At 33.7% G+C, this 17929-nt stretch overlaps 1 protein-coding gene across 5 annotated transcripts in view; it reads left to right on the forward strand.

The window, feature by feature from the left end:
- The window catches only part of TAOK1 (TAO kinase 1), a 155836-nt gene that overhangs the window by 73520 nt on the left and 64387 nt on the right, over positions 1-17929 (forward strand). For all 5 annotated transcript variants that reach the window (XM_053662773.1, XM_037162886.2, XM_053662776.1 and 2 more), the window contains 5 exons: positions 7850-7921; positions 11476-11577; positions 12873-12918; positions 13547-13643; positions 15592-15705. In XM_053662773.1, coding sequence (XP_053518748.1) covers positions 7850-7921; positions 11476-11577; positions 12873-12918; positions 13547-13643; positions 15592-15705 — 431 coding nt within the window. The remainder of the gene's footprint in view (positions 1-7849; positions 7922-11475; positions 11578-12872; positions 12919-13546; positions 13644-15591; positions 15706-17929) is intronic.

A 17929-nucleotide genomic window follows, 5' to 3' on the forward strand; every position in this document is an offset into this window, starting at 1 on the left:
TCTCATGCGATATATGAGGAAATACTTTGGAATCAAGAGTGAGAATGTCTGTTTCATATCCTCTTCACTAAGAAAGTAATGATAATGTGATGATAGCATTATGTATGTTTAGATAGAGAATTTAAAAGCAAATGTGGCAAAATGTTAACCAAGGATTTCTCTGTAGTAGGGGCTAGAAACTCTAGAGCCTCTGAACCAAATCCAGCCTATGAACTGTCTTTGCTCAGCTTTCAAACTATGAAAGGTTTTTACATTGAAAAAAGAATAAAACTATGCAACAGAAAAAGACCATATATTTGGCTTACAAAACCTAAAATATTTAATATCTTGCTCTTTTGTCTGACCTAGTGGGAGGAGTAAAGGTTCACTGTCCTATACCAATTTTACTGTATGCTTGACAGATCTGTAAAATAAAATTTTACAAATTTTATTTGAGGGAAACAAAAAGGCTGACTTAGGAAGTCAGGAAACTTAGGCTCAAGTTAGCATAACACCAGGAACCACTGCATGAAAGCATAGAGGAGTGAGGGGCAGCTGCTCTGACCAGGTGCTTTCTGTGAATTGTCTTGATGTTTGGGAAGCATGCACCATGTGGATGAGTATAGTTTGAATGTAGCCTATATTTGAACATTTTTGCTGTAATTCCATTTCTGAGTCGCCAGCCTTCATATTTTGTGGTGTCAGATAAACCTGTGTGGGGGTGTGTTTATGTGTTGCATATGTGAGTATACACGCATGAATGTATGCTTCTGTTTTTGTTTCCTCTCACCTTGACTGGGTATATGTGCAGTGTCTATCTATAGAATATGTAGAGGAAGGACCCTTCTGTCAAAATTTTTTTAGATGATTAAAAATAATTCTTATATCTCTGAGTTTTCAGTAATTGGCAGTAGTGATCACATTAAATTTAAAGATACTCTTAATTGAGCCAGCTCTGCTGGCTGTCTCATCAACCAAGGTAATCAAGGACTGGTATCATAATAAGTATTTGAAATCAAAGAGCTGGATGTTTAAAAGGACCTCTATCTCTAGATTGACAGGAAGATAAATATTCTCTTTTATTTTCCAATACCTTAAAGAGAACCAACATTATGTCAATAAATGGGCCACAGAACACTGGCCTGGGATTCAAGTAGCTTTTCAACAAATATGACAGACCATATATGATTCCAACATGAAGTCATTTGCATATTACTTTACAAAAGATTTTTTTCTTCATTTTTCTATTTCCTACTTTAAGATTTTACGAACCTGTATTCTTTTGGGGACTTGGTAATTTTTATTTATTTAAAAAATTTATTGATTTGAGAGAGGGAGAGAGAAACATCAGTTAGTTGTTCTACTTACTTATGCATTCACTGGTTGATTCTTGTGAGTGCCCTGACTTGGGATGGAACCCACAACCTTGGCATGTTGGGAAAATGCTCTACTCTAACCATCTGAGCTACCTGACCAGGCAGAGCTTGGCAAGTTTTATATTTTTCATGGTTATAGAAACTTTTTAGTGTTAAAAGAAAAAGGTAATACATACACAAAAGGAATATAGAAAGACTATTTACATATAATATAATGAATTGATACGGTGATTTCAGATCATTCTTGTTAGTTAATTAAAATAGTTCTCAAATGGATCTTCATAGAGAGTGCCCTGGTTTGAAAGAAAGTGATTAATTGTGTATATTTTCACTCCTTTTTTTCTCTTAACAGCATCAAGTTTGTCTTTAGGCCTATAGCCAATTTCGTCTTTACTCTTATTCTTAGACAGTGAGTATAGATGACATGTAGTATTGTTCTCTTCTTCAATTACTTACAGCTCATTTAATTCTGTTCTACATTGTATTTTTTATGTAGTCAAACACTTTTTCAAACTTTTTTTTCTCTCCTCACAGTTAATCTTACTTATTCTTTTAGAACAGTATCCCATTCCCTTCAGTTCATTTGTTAATATTAATCAGTTTAAGGAGAATGTGGAAATCATAGTTCTTTTCTATATTCTTTTTTTTTTAAGATTTCATTTATTTATCTTTAGAGGGGAAGGGAAGGAGAAAGGGAGAGAAATATTGATGTATGATTGCCTCTCGTGCATCTTCTCCTGGGAACTGACCTGCAACCCAGGCATGTGCCCTGACTGGGAATCGAACCATGGTTGTTTGGTTCACAGGCCTGCGCTCAATCCACTGAGCTACACCAGTCAGGGCTCTTCTCTATATTCTTTATGCTAGTCTTGTTTTATGTTTCATCTACATAATTATAAATTCAGGATTCAGTATCATAATTTCACTCTAAGCTATAGTTTGTATTTTAAAGAATCTAAAAACAAGAATAGTTTTAAAATTTATGTATATGTTTACCCAGTTTACTCAGTGTAATTGTTTCCTTTGAAAAATCCCAAACAATCTGCAAAAAGACTCCCAGAACTAATAGATAAGTTTAGCAAGGTTACAGGATAAAAGATCAATACATAATAATCCATTGTATTTCTATGTCAGCAGTGAACAACTAGAATTTCTTATATTCTGAAAGTACTATGTATAGAACCCCCAAAGTGAAATACTTGAGTATAAATCCAACAAAAAGATGCAAGATCTATATGCTGAAAACCATAAAACATTGATTAAAAAAATCAAAGAAAACCCAAATAAGTGAAGAGCTGTATGCTGTGTTGATGGATTGGTAGACTAAATACTGTTACGCTGTCAATCATCTTCAAATTGATATAGATTAAATGCAGTCTCAATGAAAAACTCAACAGGCTTTTAAAAATAAATATTGATAAGCATATTCTTACACTTTATGGAAAGGCAAAAGAACTAAAGTAGCTAAAACATTTTTGAGAAACACAGTTATGGAACTTAGTATCTGACTACAAAGGCTTACTATAAACCTACAGCAATTAAGATGGTATGATGTTGTTGAAAGGATAAATACATAAATAAATAAACAAAATAGAGCAGACATATACCCACACAAATATGGTAACTGATTTTTGACAAAAGTGCAAAGATAATTTAATGAAGAAAGGATAGTGTTTTAAACAAATAGTGCCTGAACAACTACCATATGCATAAAAATAAGCTTTGACTCACACGTTATCTTTAGAGGGGCAAAGTGGATCATAATTCTGAATGTAAATAAAACATAATATTGTAAACAGTGTGGGATAAAATATTGGAGAAAATCTTTTTTACTCTAGATTATGCAACATAGAATAGAACACCAAAAGCATTATCCATAAAAGACAGTTTATAAATTGAACTTCATCAAATTTTAAAACTTTTGCTTTCTGAAAGATACTGTTAAGAGAAGGAAAAAGAAAGCCACAGACTGGCAGAAAATATTTGCAAGTCACATATCCAGAGCATATAAAGAACTCTCAAAACTCAATGTTATAAAGTAACCCAATAAAAATTGAGCAAAAGGTCTAAACGGACACATCACAAAAAACACAGTTGGTCAATAAAAATAAGAAAAGTTGGTCAACATCATTAGTCCCTAGGGAAATAGAGATTAAAACCACAATGAGATACCACCACATGCATATTAGAATAGCTTGAAAATAAAGATAAGAAAGGAATACAGGCAGTATCTAGTGCTTGTGAACATGTGGAGTAATTGCAAATATTCATTGCTGCCAGGAATGCAAAATGGTTTGGCCACTGTGAAAACAGTTTGGCAGTTTTTGAATAAAGTTAAACATACCATTAACATATGACCCACCATTGCCACTGCTAGAAGTAATACAAGTGAAATTAAAACTCAAGCTCACACAAAAACCTATATCTGAATATTTATGGTAGTTTTATTCATAGTTGCCAAAAATGTGATCTACTTCTGTGTATGAACTACAAAAAGTGAATTTTATCAAAGTTCATGAAATGTTCATTCAAAAATAAAAGTTATGCTATAGGGGAAACCCAAATGTAATACATACTGAAACAAATGAACCTAACTATATTATAACATAAGCACACAGAAGTGGGTGGGAATCCATAATCTTATTTTGGAAACATTATTTTGGCTAAATACTCCTAAGGCTAAAGACAAAAGAAACTCTAGTTAATTTGTTTCTCCCAGGGATACAGTTTGGCAGTTCTGAAACTGCTGTATATGTATAGTAGATTTGAATGAACAAGTAAAAATATTGTAGAGAACTACTTTTCTTACTGCCGAAGAAAGAAGTAAATTCTTTATTGTAAATAAGGAAAGGGGAAAGGCTAGAAATAACCCTATGGTGTTGGATTGGAATTAGAAGTATTAGTAGGAACATTTCTCTCTTTTTTTAAAGTATGCTTTATTGATTATGCCATAACAGTTGTCCCATTTCCCCCCTTCATTCCCCTCCACCCTGCACACCCACTCCTCCCATTCCCCCCTTTAGTTCATGTCCATGTGTCACAAGTTCTTTAGATTCTTTATTTCCCATACTATTCTTGTTCTCTCCCCTGTTTATTTTCTACCTACCATCTATGCTACTTAGTCTCTATACCTTCTCCCCCCTTCTCCTCCTCCCACTCCCCTGTTCCTAACCCTCCATGTGATCTCCATTTCTATGGTTCCTCTCCTGATCTAGCTGTCCACTTAGTTTGCTTTTGTTTTAGGTGTGGTTGTTAATAACTGTGAGTTTGCTGTCCTTTCACTGTTCATCTTTTTTTTCTTCTTTGTCTTAGATAAATCCCTTTAACATTCCATATAATAAGGGCTTGGTGATGATGAACTCCTTGAACTTGATCTTATCTGAGAAGCACTTCATCTGCCCTTCCATTGTAAATGAAAGCTTTGCTGGATAGAGCAATCTTGGATGTAGGTCTTTGGATTTCATGATTTGGAATACTTCTTTGCAGCCCCTTCTTGCCTGTAAGGTGTCTTTGGAGAAATCAGCTGACAGTCTGGTGGGAACTCCTTTGTAGGTGACTGTCCCCTTATCTGTTGCTGCTTCTAGGATTCTCTCCTTCATTTTAATCTTGGGTAATGTAATTATGATGTGCCTTGGTGTGTTCCTCCTTGGGTCCAACTTCTTTGGGACTCTCTGAGTTTCCTGGATTTCCTGGAAGTCTATTTCCTTTGCCAGATTGAGGAAGTTCTCCTTCATTATTTGTTCAAGTAACTTTTCTACTTGTTGCTGTTCCTCTTCTTCTTCTGGTACCCCTATAATTTGGATGTTGGAGCATTTAAAGATGTCATGGATGTTCCTAAGCGTCTCCTCATTTTTTTGAATTCTTGTTTCTTCATTCTTTTCTGTTTGGTCATTTTTATCTTCCTTCTGTTCCACTCCCTTGATTTGAGCCCCAGTTTCCTTCCCGTCACTATTGGTTCCTTGTGCATTTCCCTTCATTTCACTTATCTAATTCATTTGTTTATCTAATTTGTGACTAAAATCAACCAGTTCTTTGAGCATCCTGATCACCAGTGTTTTGAACTGTGCATCTAATAGGTTGGCTATCTTTTGGTCGCTTAAAAGTATTGGCTCTGGGGCTTTGAGCTGTTCTTCTTCTGAGCCATAATGTTTTGGTCTGTTTGTGCTTGTTACATACGAGGGACAGAGCCTTAAGTGTTCACTAGGGCGGGGCGACACAGTTGCTGGGTTGTGATGCTGTATGTGGGGGCGGGGTCAGAGAGGGGCAATGGCGTTTTTTTCTGCTCTCTCTCAGATTTTGGGCCCTTCTGGTGCTAGTCCCCAGATGTGTGGGCTTGTGCACCCTCCAGAACCCTGTGGGTCCCTCCAGCGAACTCTCTGTGAGCCTGGGAGCCTTTCCTGGCACCTCGATGCCCACAGGTTTTTCCAGTTGCTGCTTTTAGGCTTTATTTCCCAGTGCTGGGGCCCTGGGTTTCATGGTCTATATCCCTGCTTGCTCCTTTGCCTGGTTTATCTGCGCATGAATGTATGACTGTGGTCAGCCAGCCGCCTTGTGCCCCCCACTGGGTCTGCCTGTTGCCACCCCATGCCTGGGATCTGCCAACCATCACCTGTGCTCCTGGGTCGGTCTGGCCACTTTTTCCTGCACCCTTCTCCGCCAGCCACTAACTCCGCCTCTCTTGCCAGTCTGGATGAATGGTTCGTTGTTTTTGGACTTTGGTACAGTTTAATTTTCTCTCTGTTTTGGTTGCGTTCTGGTTTTTAAATATTGTTGTTCATAAATTTGGTTGTACGAGGAGGTACAGTTTCCACCTATGCCTCCATCTTGGCCGGAAGTCCTCACATTTCTCTTTCTTCCTCTATTTCTCTCTCTCTCACACACACACACATACACACGCACACGCACATACACACGCACATACACACACAACACACACACAGATACACATATATAACAATAATACCACTTCCTTTTATTAAATGTTGAGGGATAAAGGAAATAATTGTTGAAGCTGAAATTCACTGATAGAAATATGGACTCAGGAAAGGTAACAAAGAACTCCATGGGATCAGATGGGAATTAGAGATGTTAATATGAACTAGTTAATTATTTCCATCTGCTGCAAGATGCTGGTTACACTGACACCCCACTTAACACTCAGGTCTTGAATTCCTCTCTAGAAGGAACAAGAGCTCCTTGGAAGAATGGCTCATTCTCTTGAGAGGTCAGGGAACATACAAAATAAGCCTTAGAACATCTTGTGACAGAAAGTTAAAAAGTGCTTAAAAAAAGAGATGGTATCTGTCAAATGGACACTGGAGCCATGGTGAAGAGGCTCCCACTGGCTACATCTGGAGGAATCTGAGCATCAGTCTAGAGAGAGTAATGGATTATAACCCATCAAATAAAATGGGAATTCATACTTTGCATGACAGATGAGGGCTAGATAGCTGAAAAGAAAGGTCTTTTCCTTATAATAGAATGCTGACTGATAAATATGAAGAGAATGGTAGATTTGGAAAATGCCAGCATTTTGTAATCATCATGGCAAAGATTGTTTTGGGCTCAAATCTTCACTGGTTGCCAAATCTAGGAGGAGAAATTGATGAGAATGATGTTTACATTTAAAAGTATCTCTCCACAGATGGCTTCTTAGATACAAGGTAGGAAATAGTAACTATAACTGCATACATTGGGGGAAAGAAGCCATGAAATAACACCTTGAGTGGGTGATGAAAATTAGTAACAATAATGACAGTAGACAGACTTTTTATACCTCCAGGTGATACCCTGAAAAGGATAAAATACCACACTTTGTAGTATTTTGGCTGGGGATATATTACCAGAATCTATAGTATTTTGCTGTGTATTATATGTGAGATTATTATACTCATGTATAATGCTCATCCTTGTTTTCTCCTACAACATTTGGGCAAAAAAAGTGTGTGTTATACATGACAAAATACAGTAGTCTTGAAGAAATGTCAGACAAGCACAAATTTAAGTAGCATCCTATAAAATTCCACAGAATAGTCTTCAAAAGTGCCAGTGTAATGAAAGACAAAAAAAGGTCGAGGAGCTGTTCTAGATTAGAGGAGACTAATATGGCATGATAAGTAAGCATAGTAAGTGGTCCTGAGGGAGAGAAAAAGATGTTTGTTGATACTGAATATATTTATTTTTTTGTTTTTAGACCTGATAGGCAAAAGTCATATTGTTTTAATTTAATTTCTTAATTTCAGTTAATAATTATTACTAATAAGTTTGGATTTTAATAAATTATAGTCACTTTAAAAATACACTTAAAATTTTTTTAGAGAAAAGGGATGGGAAGGAAAAAGGTAATTTGATAAATTTGATTATAGTTATACTTTTTAATGTTCTTTAAAAAAGTATGTCCTTTTTGACATGCTAGTTTATAAATGCTTTTATTCTCAGAGAAAGGATTGCCCACGTTTAACCTTAATTTTTATAATGTTTCTCTTTTTTGTTAGGCACGAGATGTACGTACCAATGAAGTGGTGGCTATCAAGAAAATGTCTTACAGTGGAAAGCAGTCTACTGAGGTAGGTGGTCAAATATATACATTCTTGCTGGTATGTTGAGAAAGATACTATTTTTAATTGAGGGTAGGTAGAAAATTGTTCCAAGAATTATAACATACTGAAGAAAATTGTAGGAATATTAAGTGTGTAATATCTCAGTGAATTTTTTTCACATACTGAATGTACCCACTTAACTTATACCTAGAGCCATAAATAGTATTACTGGTATCCCAAAGCTTCCCAGTTTGTGCTCCCTGCTTTTATGTTTTTTAAGTGTGGTTTAATATGGTACCCTATCTTTATCATAGAGGGATTATCAATTTCTAAAATAATAAACTAAAGTAAAATATATTTGACAGTAAATATATATAATTTTTAATGGCTTAGAGATTATTTAAGTGTTGTTTTAAACAAACTTTAAACTATAGGCAGTATAAATCTAGTATGAAAAACAGGCAGTGTGTAGTCTGAAAAACCAAAATGTAAGATTATTGCTACTACCTTGAGTATACGTTAATTTGCTAATATTCTGGTTAGTTATTTTGACATTGTATTTAATTGTATAAATGTATTTTATAAAATATAATCTACTTTCTAAATCTATATAGGATGTGTCTGTCTTCAATTAAAAAAATTTTTAATCGTGGCAAAATACACAAAATTTACCATTTAAACCATTTTTAAGTGTATGGTTTAGTGGCATTAAGGACATTCATATTGCTGTACAGCCATCACTACTAGTCATCTTCAGAAATTTGTTCATCTCATCTTGCAAAATTGAAGCTCTACACCAGCAGTCCCCAACCTTTTTGGCATCAGGAACCAGTTTCATGGAAGAGAATTTTTCCATGGACTGGGGAAGAGGCTGGGCAGATGGTTTTAAAGACTGCCAGCAGATGCAGCTTGATTGTCACTTTCCATTTTCATGCACTGATAGAGTTTTGATATGAGTCTGCAAATAATTGATTTATTGTGGTCTCTGTACAGTCAAACCTCTCTGCTAATGATAATCTGTTTTCGCAGCCACTCCCCAACACTAGCATCACTGCCTTAGCTTCACCTCAGACCATCAGACATTAGATTCTCTTAAGGAATGTGCAACTGAGATCACTTGCATGGGCAGTTCACAGTAGGGTTCGCACTCCTGTGAGAATTTAATGCTGCATGAGGTAATGTGAGTGATAAGGAGCTAATAGGGAGCCACGGTAAATACAGATGAAGCTTTGCTGGCCTGCCTGCTGCTCACCTTCTGCTGTGCAGCCAGGTTCCCAACACACCAGGGACTGTAGCCTGGGGGGTTGCACTCCTACTCTATACCCATTAAATAATAACTTCTTATTCCCCCTTTCCTACAGCCCCTAGAAATCATGATTCTACTATCTTATTCTATGAATTTGACTACTTTAGGTTAATTCATATAAGTGAAATTGTGCCATTTTTTGTACTTTTGTGATGGGTTTATTTCACTTAACATAGTGCCCTCAAAGCTCATCCATGTGTCAGAATTTCATTCCTTATTAAGGCTAAATAATATTTGAAAATAGGTGTGTGTAGGTCAGTATGTGTTTATATAAAACAGCATATTTTGTTTAATCATTCATCTGTCAGTGGACACTTGGATTTCTTCATCCCTTGGTTATTGTAAATCAGGGGTGTCAAACTCATATTCACTGGGGGCCATATCAGCCTTACGATGGCCTTCAAAGGGCCAAATAATTTTAGGACTGTATAATGTAACTACTTCTTAACTGTTAATGAGTTGGAAATTACACTCAGCCCTTTGAAAGCAGCCACGAGGCTGATGTGGCCCCTGGTAAAAATGAGTTTGACACTCCTGTGAAATGATGCTGCTATGAACATGTGTGTACAAATATTTGAGTTCCTGCATTCAGTGCTTTGGAGGGTGTGCCCAGAGGTAGAATTTCTGTATCAGTCTTTAAGTTTTAAAGATTTTTGTTTTCTGTCTTTTAAAAATCTCTTTATTTTATGGTAAATCTTTTTTTTGTGATCATACTATGGGTATGATGACATTATTATGATTGTGTTGATGTTCCATCATTTTGATAACTAAAAAGTCCTAAAAATTTCTAAAACTCAAAAAAAAAACCCCTCCATTTTTTACAAGTTTACTCTAATTTTATTTAGCATTCTATAGTAGAACTTTAAAAGTAGCTTTCACAGGAAGACTTGTGCTATGTTGGAGTGTCATTAGTCACACGTAGAACAAAAAGTCTCATGTAGGGCATTATCTTTTTACATCTAATATTATTGTCCTTCATGAAAGTTTGTTTACTTTAAAAAATACAGGTTTTTGTTTGGTTTGAGAGCTTGCCTCCCAGAGCATTCAGATTTGAAATTTAAAGCCCATGAAACATTTTCTGAAGTTAGCACCTTATTTCTTACACATTTTGTATAGAACACTGTGTACCTATTTTGCTGTATTTTGTCGAAGGGTTGTTAAAAACCATAGAAGATATATGATATTAAATTCTAGCATAAGATATTTCTTAAAGTTTTCTATTGTGCTAGTTTCTCTGACTTTAGAAATGTGGCCCACGGTGGTAAAGTTTTAAAAATTAAAACAAGAACAAAAAACAAATTCCTGCTTCCCATCCCATGCTTATGAAACTCATAGACCAAGGAAACATGGTTAGGTCCTTTTTATTTATTTATTTACTTACTTATTTACTTACTTACCTATTTTTACTTTCTATTTATTGATTTGGCAGGGAGTGGGAAGAAACATTGATATGTTGTTCCACTTATTTATGCACCCATTGGTTACTTTCTGTATGTGCCCTGACTGGAGATCAAACCTGCAGCCTTGACTTATTGGGATGGTTCTCTAATCAATAAACAGATCAGCCCGGCCAGGGATCTGGCTGGGTCCCTTAGAGTTCCCAGCTTGCTTCTTAAGAGTAACTTTTTTTTAGGATATGGCCTAATGTTTGGTTTGTCTGTAATGTTTGGTAGGTATCAATGAAGAAAGCCCTTAGTAAAATATGTAGGAAAACGTTTTCACATTGCTTGTTTTTTCTTTGACCTTCCCTGTGCAATAACTAACTGTTAGTAGCATTTTAGAAAGTGTGCTTACAAATTTATGTCTCAGTAATTATTTTATTTGAGTTTTAAAAACAAACTTTAATATTTGGTAGAAGATACAAGCCAAAACCAAAATAGGTGAACTTGTATGGTATGTAAATTATGTCAATAAAGCTGCAAATAAGAACGGGGAAATTGAATTTTGAAGAAAAATTTCTAAATATAGTATATAGTTTTTACCAACATGTGTTGTATGGTTGTAAAATCTTAATAAGACTTATTGATAATAAATTTTATCAAACTAAAATTTATCCTACTTTGAATGAAATAATTTTATAAATTATGTAATTGAGTTGTAAATATGAATGTAATTCCTTTTAAATTTATTATTTTGATATTTAAATATTGTAAATAAAGCAAAGTTGTATGTTGATCATTAACCATTAATCTAGTAATTTCTTTTTTCTTATATAAATTTCTAAGGAAAAGTAGCTGTTCATAATTCTTACCTTTATTTTTTTTACTCCCCACAGAAATGGCAGGATATTATTAAGGAAGTCAAATTTCTACAAAGAATAAAACATCCCAACAGTATAGAATATAAAGGCTGCTATTTACGTGAGCACACAGCATGGGTAGGTATCTGCTCTCTCTTTGCTATAATTTTAGTGGGTTTAGACATTGAATTGATTAAATTAAGAATGTCTCAAAATAGTTATGTGAAGCTTGCAAAAAAACACCTTGAAATGTTATTTCATGCTAAAAAAGGAAGAGCAGCTTTTCCTAGAACTCATACTCCTAGGCAATAAGAACTTTTGCAAGTTTACTGTAGTAGAGGTTTAGCTGACCTTTATGTGCATGGTAAATGTTCTCTAACATTTTTAGTAGTTTACTAAACTACTAAATTTTTCCCAAACATTGTGAAAACAATTCCATTACTTGGGGATGAAAGTTATTACATCATTTTGACATAAATATACTGTATTCTGTTTTACCACACAAAGTTCTTGGTGAATTCTGGTGAAATTTAAATTGATTGTGATTCCTTAGCTGAGTAATAGTACTAAAGGTAGAGAACTGAGATACTTTATTACAAGCAGTAGAGATTAATTTTACCCTATTACCACTGAGGTGATAGGGAGGGTAATAATCCTACAATGGTATAGGAATAATAACTGTCTTTTAGGAGAAAGGCTAAATGTTCTTTAAACAGAAATGACCCTTTATTTTGAATAATTAAGAAGCCATAACTAATTATCATTTTAGTGTACTGAAGTTAGATTTAGATTTGTAATGTTTATTGCATTTTTATCTAGTTTGATTTTGGTGGTGGTTGTGGTGATACTCCTAAACTGGAGGCTGTGGTTAAAGAAAAAGCAGTGACATTGGGCTGATTACTTCTCTGTCTCTCAAGGTTTTCTATCTGTAAAACAAAGAAATAATAGGGCCTACCCCATAAAGTGGTTGTGAGGATTAAATTAGTTAATATATATAAAATACCTGGCATGTGGGAGGTACTCCATGTTTGCTCTAAATGAACTTGAAACTCTAAATAACCTAAGTTGTGTGCATATAGTCCCAGAGGACAGTTTTTTGCTTCCTAATGATCAGTATTGCTACTCTAGGTTAATAGCAACAAAATATTTATATTCCTTCACAACTTAAGTGATTATATGTGAAATATGGATCTTGTACAAATGATTATATATTGGTATTATCAAAGATTAATGTGTCATTGGTTTAACTTTGTATATGCATTTAACAAATTGCTAACTACATAAATATTTGTTTTTTAAGATAAAAAATGACTAGAGTTTGTTTTACTTCACTTCAAACTATTTTCTTGATCTTCTTGGTGAATTTATATGATCTCAAATAAAATCTTTTCAATAATATATTTAATGCTTTTATAACATTTCTTTTCATATAGCTTGTAATGGAATATTGTTTAGGATCTGCTTCAGATTTACTGGAAGGTAGGTTTCCTTTAATTATTAAAGGGGAAAAAAGTATTAGCGAAATGAGAATTCAGTAAGAGATTTCTTTTTTTTTTTTTTTTTAAGAGATTTCTTGAATAATGTAAAAACCTTCCAAAAGAGTGACAACCTTAACCTTTTCTACAATAGATTCTCAGCATGGTGTGCACTATCCTCACTTAATGGTAGCATAACAAGTGCATTTTTCTCATAATGAGAAAATGCCTTTTCTCCTTAACTCTTAAGGGTGTTAAGGGTTAACACCCTTAACGAGCATCATTCTACATTCTTTGCATTCAGCTTGATGTGTTCCTTTAGTTCAGAATGAAAACATGTGAAGATAAAGGGAAAACTTATCTTTTGTTACTTTTGTTTTTATTATCACCAAATAATTGTTAAACATTATTATTTTGGAGGAATATTGGCTATAACCTCTACTTCAACAGCAAGGCACAAGTGATACTAGTTATAACATTCAGTAGCCATTTTTTTATATTTTGGGAGGCAAATCCCTTGTTACTTAATTTAGTGTTTAAAATTGCCCCATATGTATCAAAAGATGTATATTTATTACTTTAAACAAAATGTTCTATGTAGTAATGATTTTCAAATAAATTCTTATTTTAAGTTCACAAAAAGCCATTACAAGAATTGGAAATAGCAGCAATTACACATGGTGCTCTCCAGGGACTAGCCTACTTACATTCTCATACTATGATTCATAGGTAAGTAAGTTGAAAATTATCATATATTAATAGGCATATGGTTTGTTGCATTTATCAACCCTGGAACTCATTAACCCTGAAATTTGTATTCATTATAACCAAACAAAAGTATTTCAGAATCTTATGAACTCATTTTTTTAGATTGTCCATGCCTTAAAAAAAACATACTAATACATTGATCTCTTTGTTTAGTATAATTTTTATCTGTATCTATACGTGCTGCTGGGCTTTTTGAAGTATATGCACTTTATAGATTTAGGGTAGAAATTTAATTACAGAATTATTTAATTTGCAAACTGGAGAGGACATTAGGAATTATGTAATCTTTTTTATTTTATAGGTGAGAAACTAGAACCCAGATTTGAGACTAATTTCCCCAAGCTTATAAAGCCAGGTAGATTAAACTGGACTAATCCCAGATCTTTTGTCTTCCTGGTAACTGATAATGTCAGATTTGTTCCATTGATTCCATAACATGGACATATAAAGGCCACTTAACACTTTTAATCCTTTTGAATATTAACCCTTGATAATCTATGATAAAGGATAGTAACTTTAAGATCAAACCATTTTATAATGCATATTTAGCATTGGTATTGGTTTTGCCTGTGTTAGAAGGAAATTAACAGTTTTTTGATTATGTATGTGAACCAGGCAATACATATTAAACTATGTAATAGAGTCATTTTGAGTTCATGAATTACCATTTTTTTAGGTGAGGATAGTAAGGTCCAAGAGAAATCCATATGGTAGTAAGCATATGGAAAAGATGGAATTAAAACCTAAGATATTCTCAACTTCAAAGTACCTCTCCATAAAAAAAAACAAAAAACAAATGGAGGGACGATAGATTCAGTATTATATCCATTACAGTACTATAGTAAGAATTGACAAGTACTTGGAAATAAAGTGTTTCTTTTTTGAAAGTTTAAGTGTATATTATGGTACCTATTGGACATATATACAGTCTTATATAAATATCCATCATTTTCTTGGTTTGTGTGTATGGTATGTTTGCTAATTTAGAAAAGCTTGAAAGTAAATTTGGGATCATTGGTACTACATTATCCTTATATATCAGTTTTCATATCATATTATGTTAGGTGAATTATGCCAAGCTTTGGAAATGATATGATGAATAATCCTTTTTTAGAAATCAGGGGCATATTTGCAACAACATAAATGGGTCAGAGGGTATTATGCTAAGTGAAATAAGTCAGGAAGAGAAAGATAAATACTGTATGGTTTCACTTACATGTAGAATCTAAAACAAAACAAAACAAAACAGACACAGCAACCAAAGAGATGCTTACCAGAAAGGAGGAGGTGGGAGGGTGGGTGAAAAGAAGAAGAGGAATATAGTCAATAATATTGTGGTAAGTTTGCACAATTACAGGTGATTACTGGAATTAGTTGGGTGATCACACTCTAAGTTTTAAAAATGTCAAGTCACTATATTATACACCTGAAACTAATAAACCAATATAAGATTGCATAACAATGATACTTAAATTTCAAATTTTAAAAAATTAATGAAAATTTGGGCATGCAGTTTTTATATTTTTCTTTACATTAAGTGAGGTACTCAGAAATTTTGCATTTATGCAGAAGTGGTCAGCTGTTTAAATTCTATTTTTAAAGCCATTATTTGTACCAGTAAACAAGAACTCAAATATAGACTAAATGCTCCAGTTGCCTCATATTCTATCTTTTGTTTTGACTGCTATTTTGTCTTCTGTTTTAGAAAATTATTCCTATATATTTATGTGTATATTTTTGTTTTCTGATTTGGATCTTAATTCTTACTGTCCCAATTGAGAGATTATACGAGAATTTCATTGTTTTGATTTCTCCCTGCCTACTGTACAAAATTTTATTTAATTGTTATCATTTTCAACACAATCTAATAAAAGAAAAAGAAATAATTTTCTGTGTTCCTTAAACCCAGAGATATCAAAGCAGGAAATATTCTTCTGACAGAACCAGGCCAGGTGAAACTTGCTGACTTTGGATCTGCATCCATGGCATCTCCTGCCAATTCTTTTGTGGGAACACCATATTGGTAAGTATAATTCTATTTGGTAATGATCCTCAGAATTGAAATAGGTAATGTGTGGTTGTACTTTTTTCACATGTCTTTTTCCTAGAAATAAAGTGCTATTTTGGACATTTTTAACTTTAAGCATTATCGTTAATTTCAAGTATAGATTTGGAGTGCTGCCCTTGCAGCTCCTATTTTTTCATTTCTCCCCCCCCCACCTGCCTTCACATTTTCTTTCTTATTATTATCTGCATTATATATTGGCTATGGGATTGAAAAAATTCAATAAAAATTGAAGTAGGGAGAAGATAGAAATGCTAAGTTGAAATTGGTGTTTTCTTTAGGTTTATTCTGTATATCAGTGATCTTCATACTAAGAGTACCTCAAGACTGATAGCTAATTTGGAGTTTTGAGGGTTTTTGTATGTTATTATAGAGAACTTCAAATACATATAAAAGTCAACAAGAGTATAAAAAGCCTTACATACCATTCGTCCCAATACCATTATTCCATGGACATTCCCACGGAATGGCATTCCCAAACCTTGTGCACTCGCTCCTGTCCACTTCTTCTCCATCCCTCAGTAATTTTGAAGCAAATTCTAGACATCATGTAATTTTAACCATAAATAATTTAGTATTAATATCAGCAAATCTGAAGGGAATACTTTTCCAGATCTTCAATTTCTATCCATATGTGTCCTTTTTCTCTCTGTATGTGAGAGTGTTCTTAGATCCACTACATCTTTTTTCCCCATGGACCTTTCAAATTTCCTCCTGCTTTATAAGAGAAAGGCTTTTTACCCATCCACAACATTACCATGTTACATTGCTCTGGGATATAAAAGCTTCAAAGCAACACCAGAGGGACAATTTCAGAAAATAGAGCATCTAGGAGAAGTATTAAAGAGTCAGGACACATACTCTTGGTAAGGCTTTGTGCCTTTCTTGTCATCTCCCTTCTAATTCCTTGTATTCCTTGCTCTTTTTTTTATCCCCAATTATATTCCCTCCCTTCTTTTTTTCTAAAGTAGAATTCGTAACTGTGATAGTTGTCATGGAGACATGTTAACATGTTATTTATATTGGGAAATGAAATCAGACCTTTTCTGGCAGAAATTATTCTGATTTGACTGATTGATATGACTATGAACATTGGTTTTGCCAATTAAGTTACATAGCAGCTTTTGATAAATTGAGCTAACTCTGCAGCTCTAAGTTTTAAATATCTTTAGAGCACACGTACAATATAATGTGTGTACTGTGCATATATCTTTTGCAGCTACTAAATTTATAAAATTTAGATATAAACTCAAAAATGTTCAAGGGAGAAACATAGTTTTTATTAATCCATTGAAGGTAAATTAATAAAAAATATTGAAGACCACTGCTTTAGAAGAGCAAACATTTTTTATGGGGACCCTAGTTTAGATAGAGTCTCCCTCCCCTCTATACAAACTGGGTTCTGTGAGCAAATAATATTTCTTAATGGTTCTCCTCTTAGAAATTAATGATGAATATTAGATATTTAAAAGGCCCTGGAAAATTCTACAATAAAAAAGTTTAACTTTGTGATTTTCTAAACTTAGTTCAATATCTTAAAGAACACATTGGAAACACCCTATTATTAACAGTTGAAAATATATTTTAATTACATATCTGTTAATTTGTATGTGGTGTATTTGGAACATAGTAACTAGGCACATATTTGTATGTCTTTGCCTATGTGCACACACACACACGGTGGAGGGCCTGGTAACAATCTTATTGAAACAGTCAGCAGGTGTTTTAAGTGTCTTATCTGTGCTTAACTCTAAATGCAAATGAAGTAATAGATTAAAATACCATTAAAAATGTTAGACTCTAATTGAAGATATGAATTAATGTTTCATTTTATAACAGTGTAAGATTGATTATTGTTTGATTGTTTTATTCGTGACCTTCCCTAGCCACTTTTATCACAAAACACTATTTTTAATTGAAAGAAAGACTGATAAACTATGGTTATTTAGTCCTGATTATTGTGGCAGATATTTTTTTAAATAAATGGATTTTGTAATTTCAAGGAAAATAACCACTGATATTCACTGCCAATGATGGAATTTGATATATCTAATAAAAATTAGACATTTGTAAAGGGATCCAGAGATCACCACTGGCATAAAGGAGATACTGTATTAGAATCTTCAAACCTGAAGTGCGGAATACAACCCTGCTCTGTAGCATTATTCCTTTAGGATGGATG

This window comes from Artibeus jamaicensis, unplaced genomic scaffold (genome assembly GCF_021234435.1).
Source record: "Artibeus jamaicensis isolate MK-2021 breed Jamaican fruit bat unplaced genomic scaffold, CSHL_Jam_final contig_2790, whole genome shotgun sequence".
NCBI classification, from domain to species: domain Eukaryota; kingdom Metazoa; phylum Chordata; class Mammalia; order Chiroptera; family Phyllostomidae; genus Artibeus; species Artibeus jamaicensis.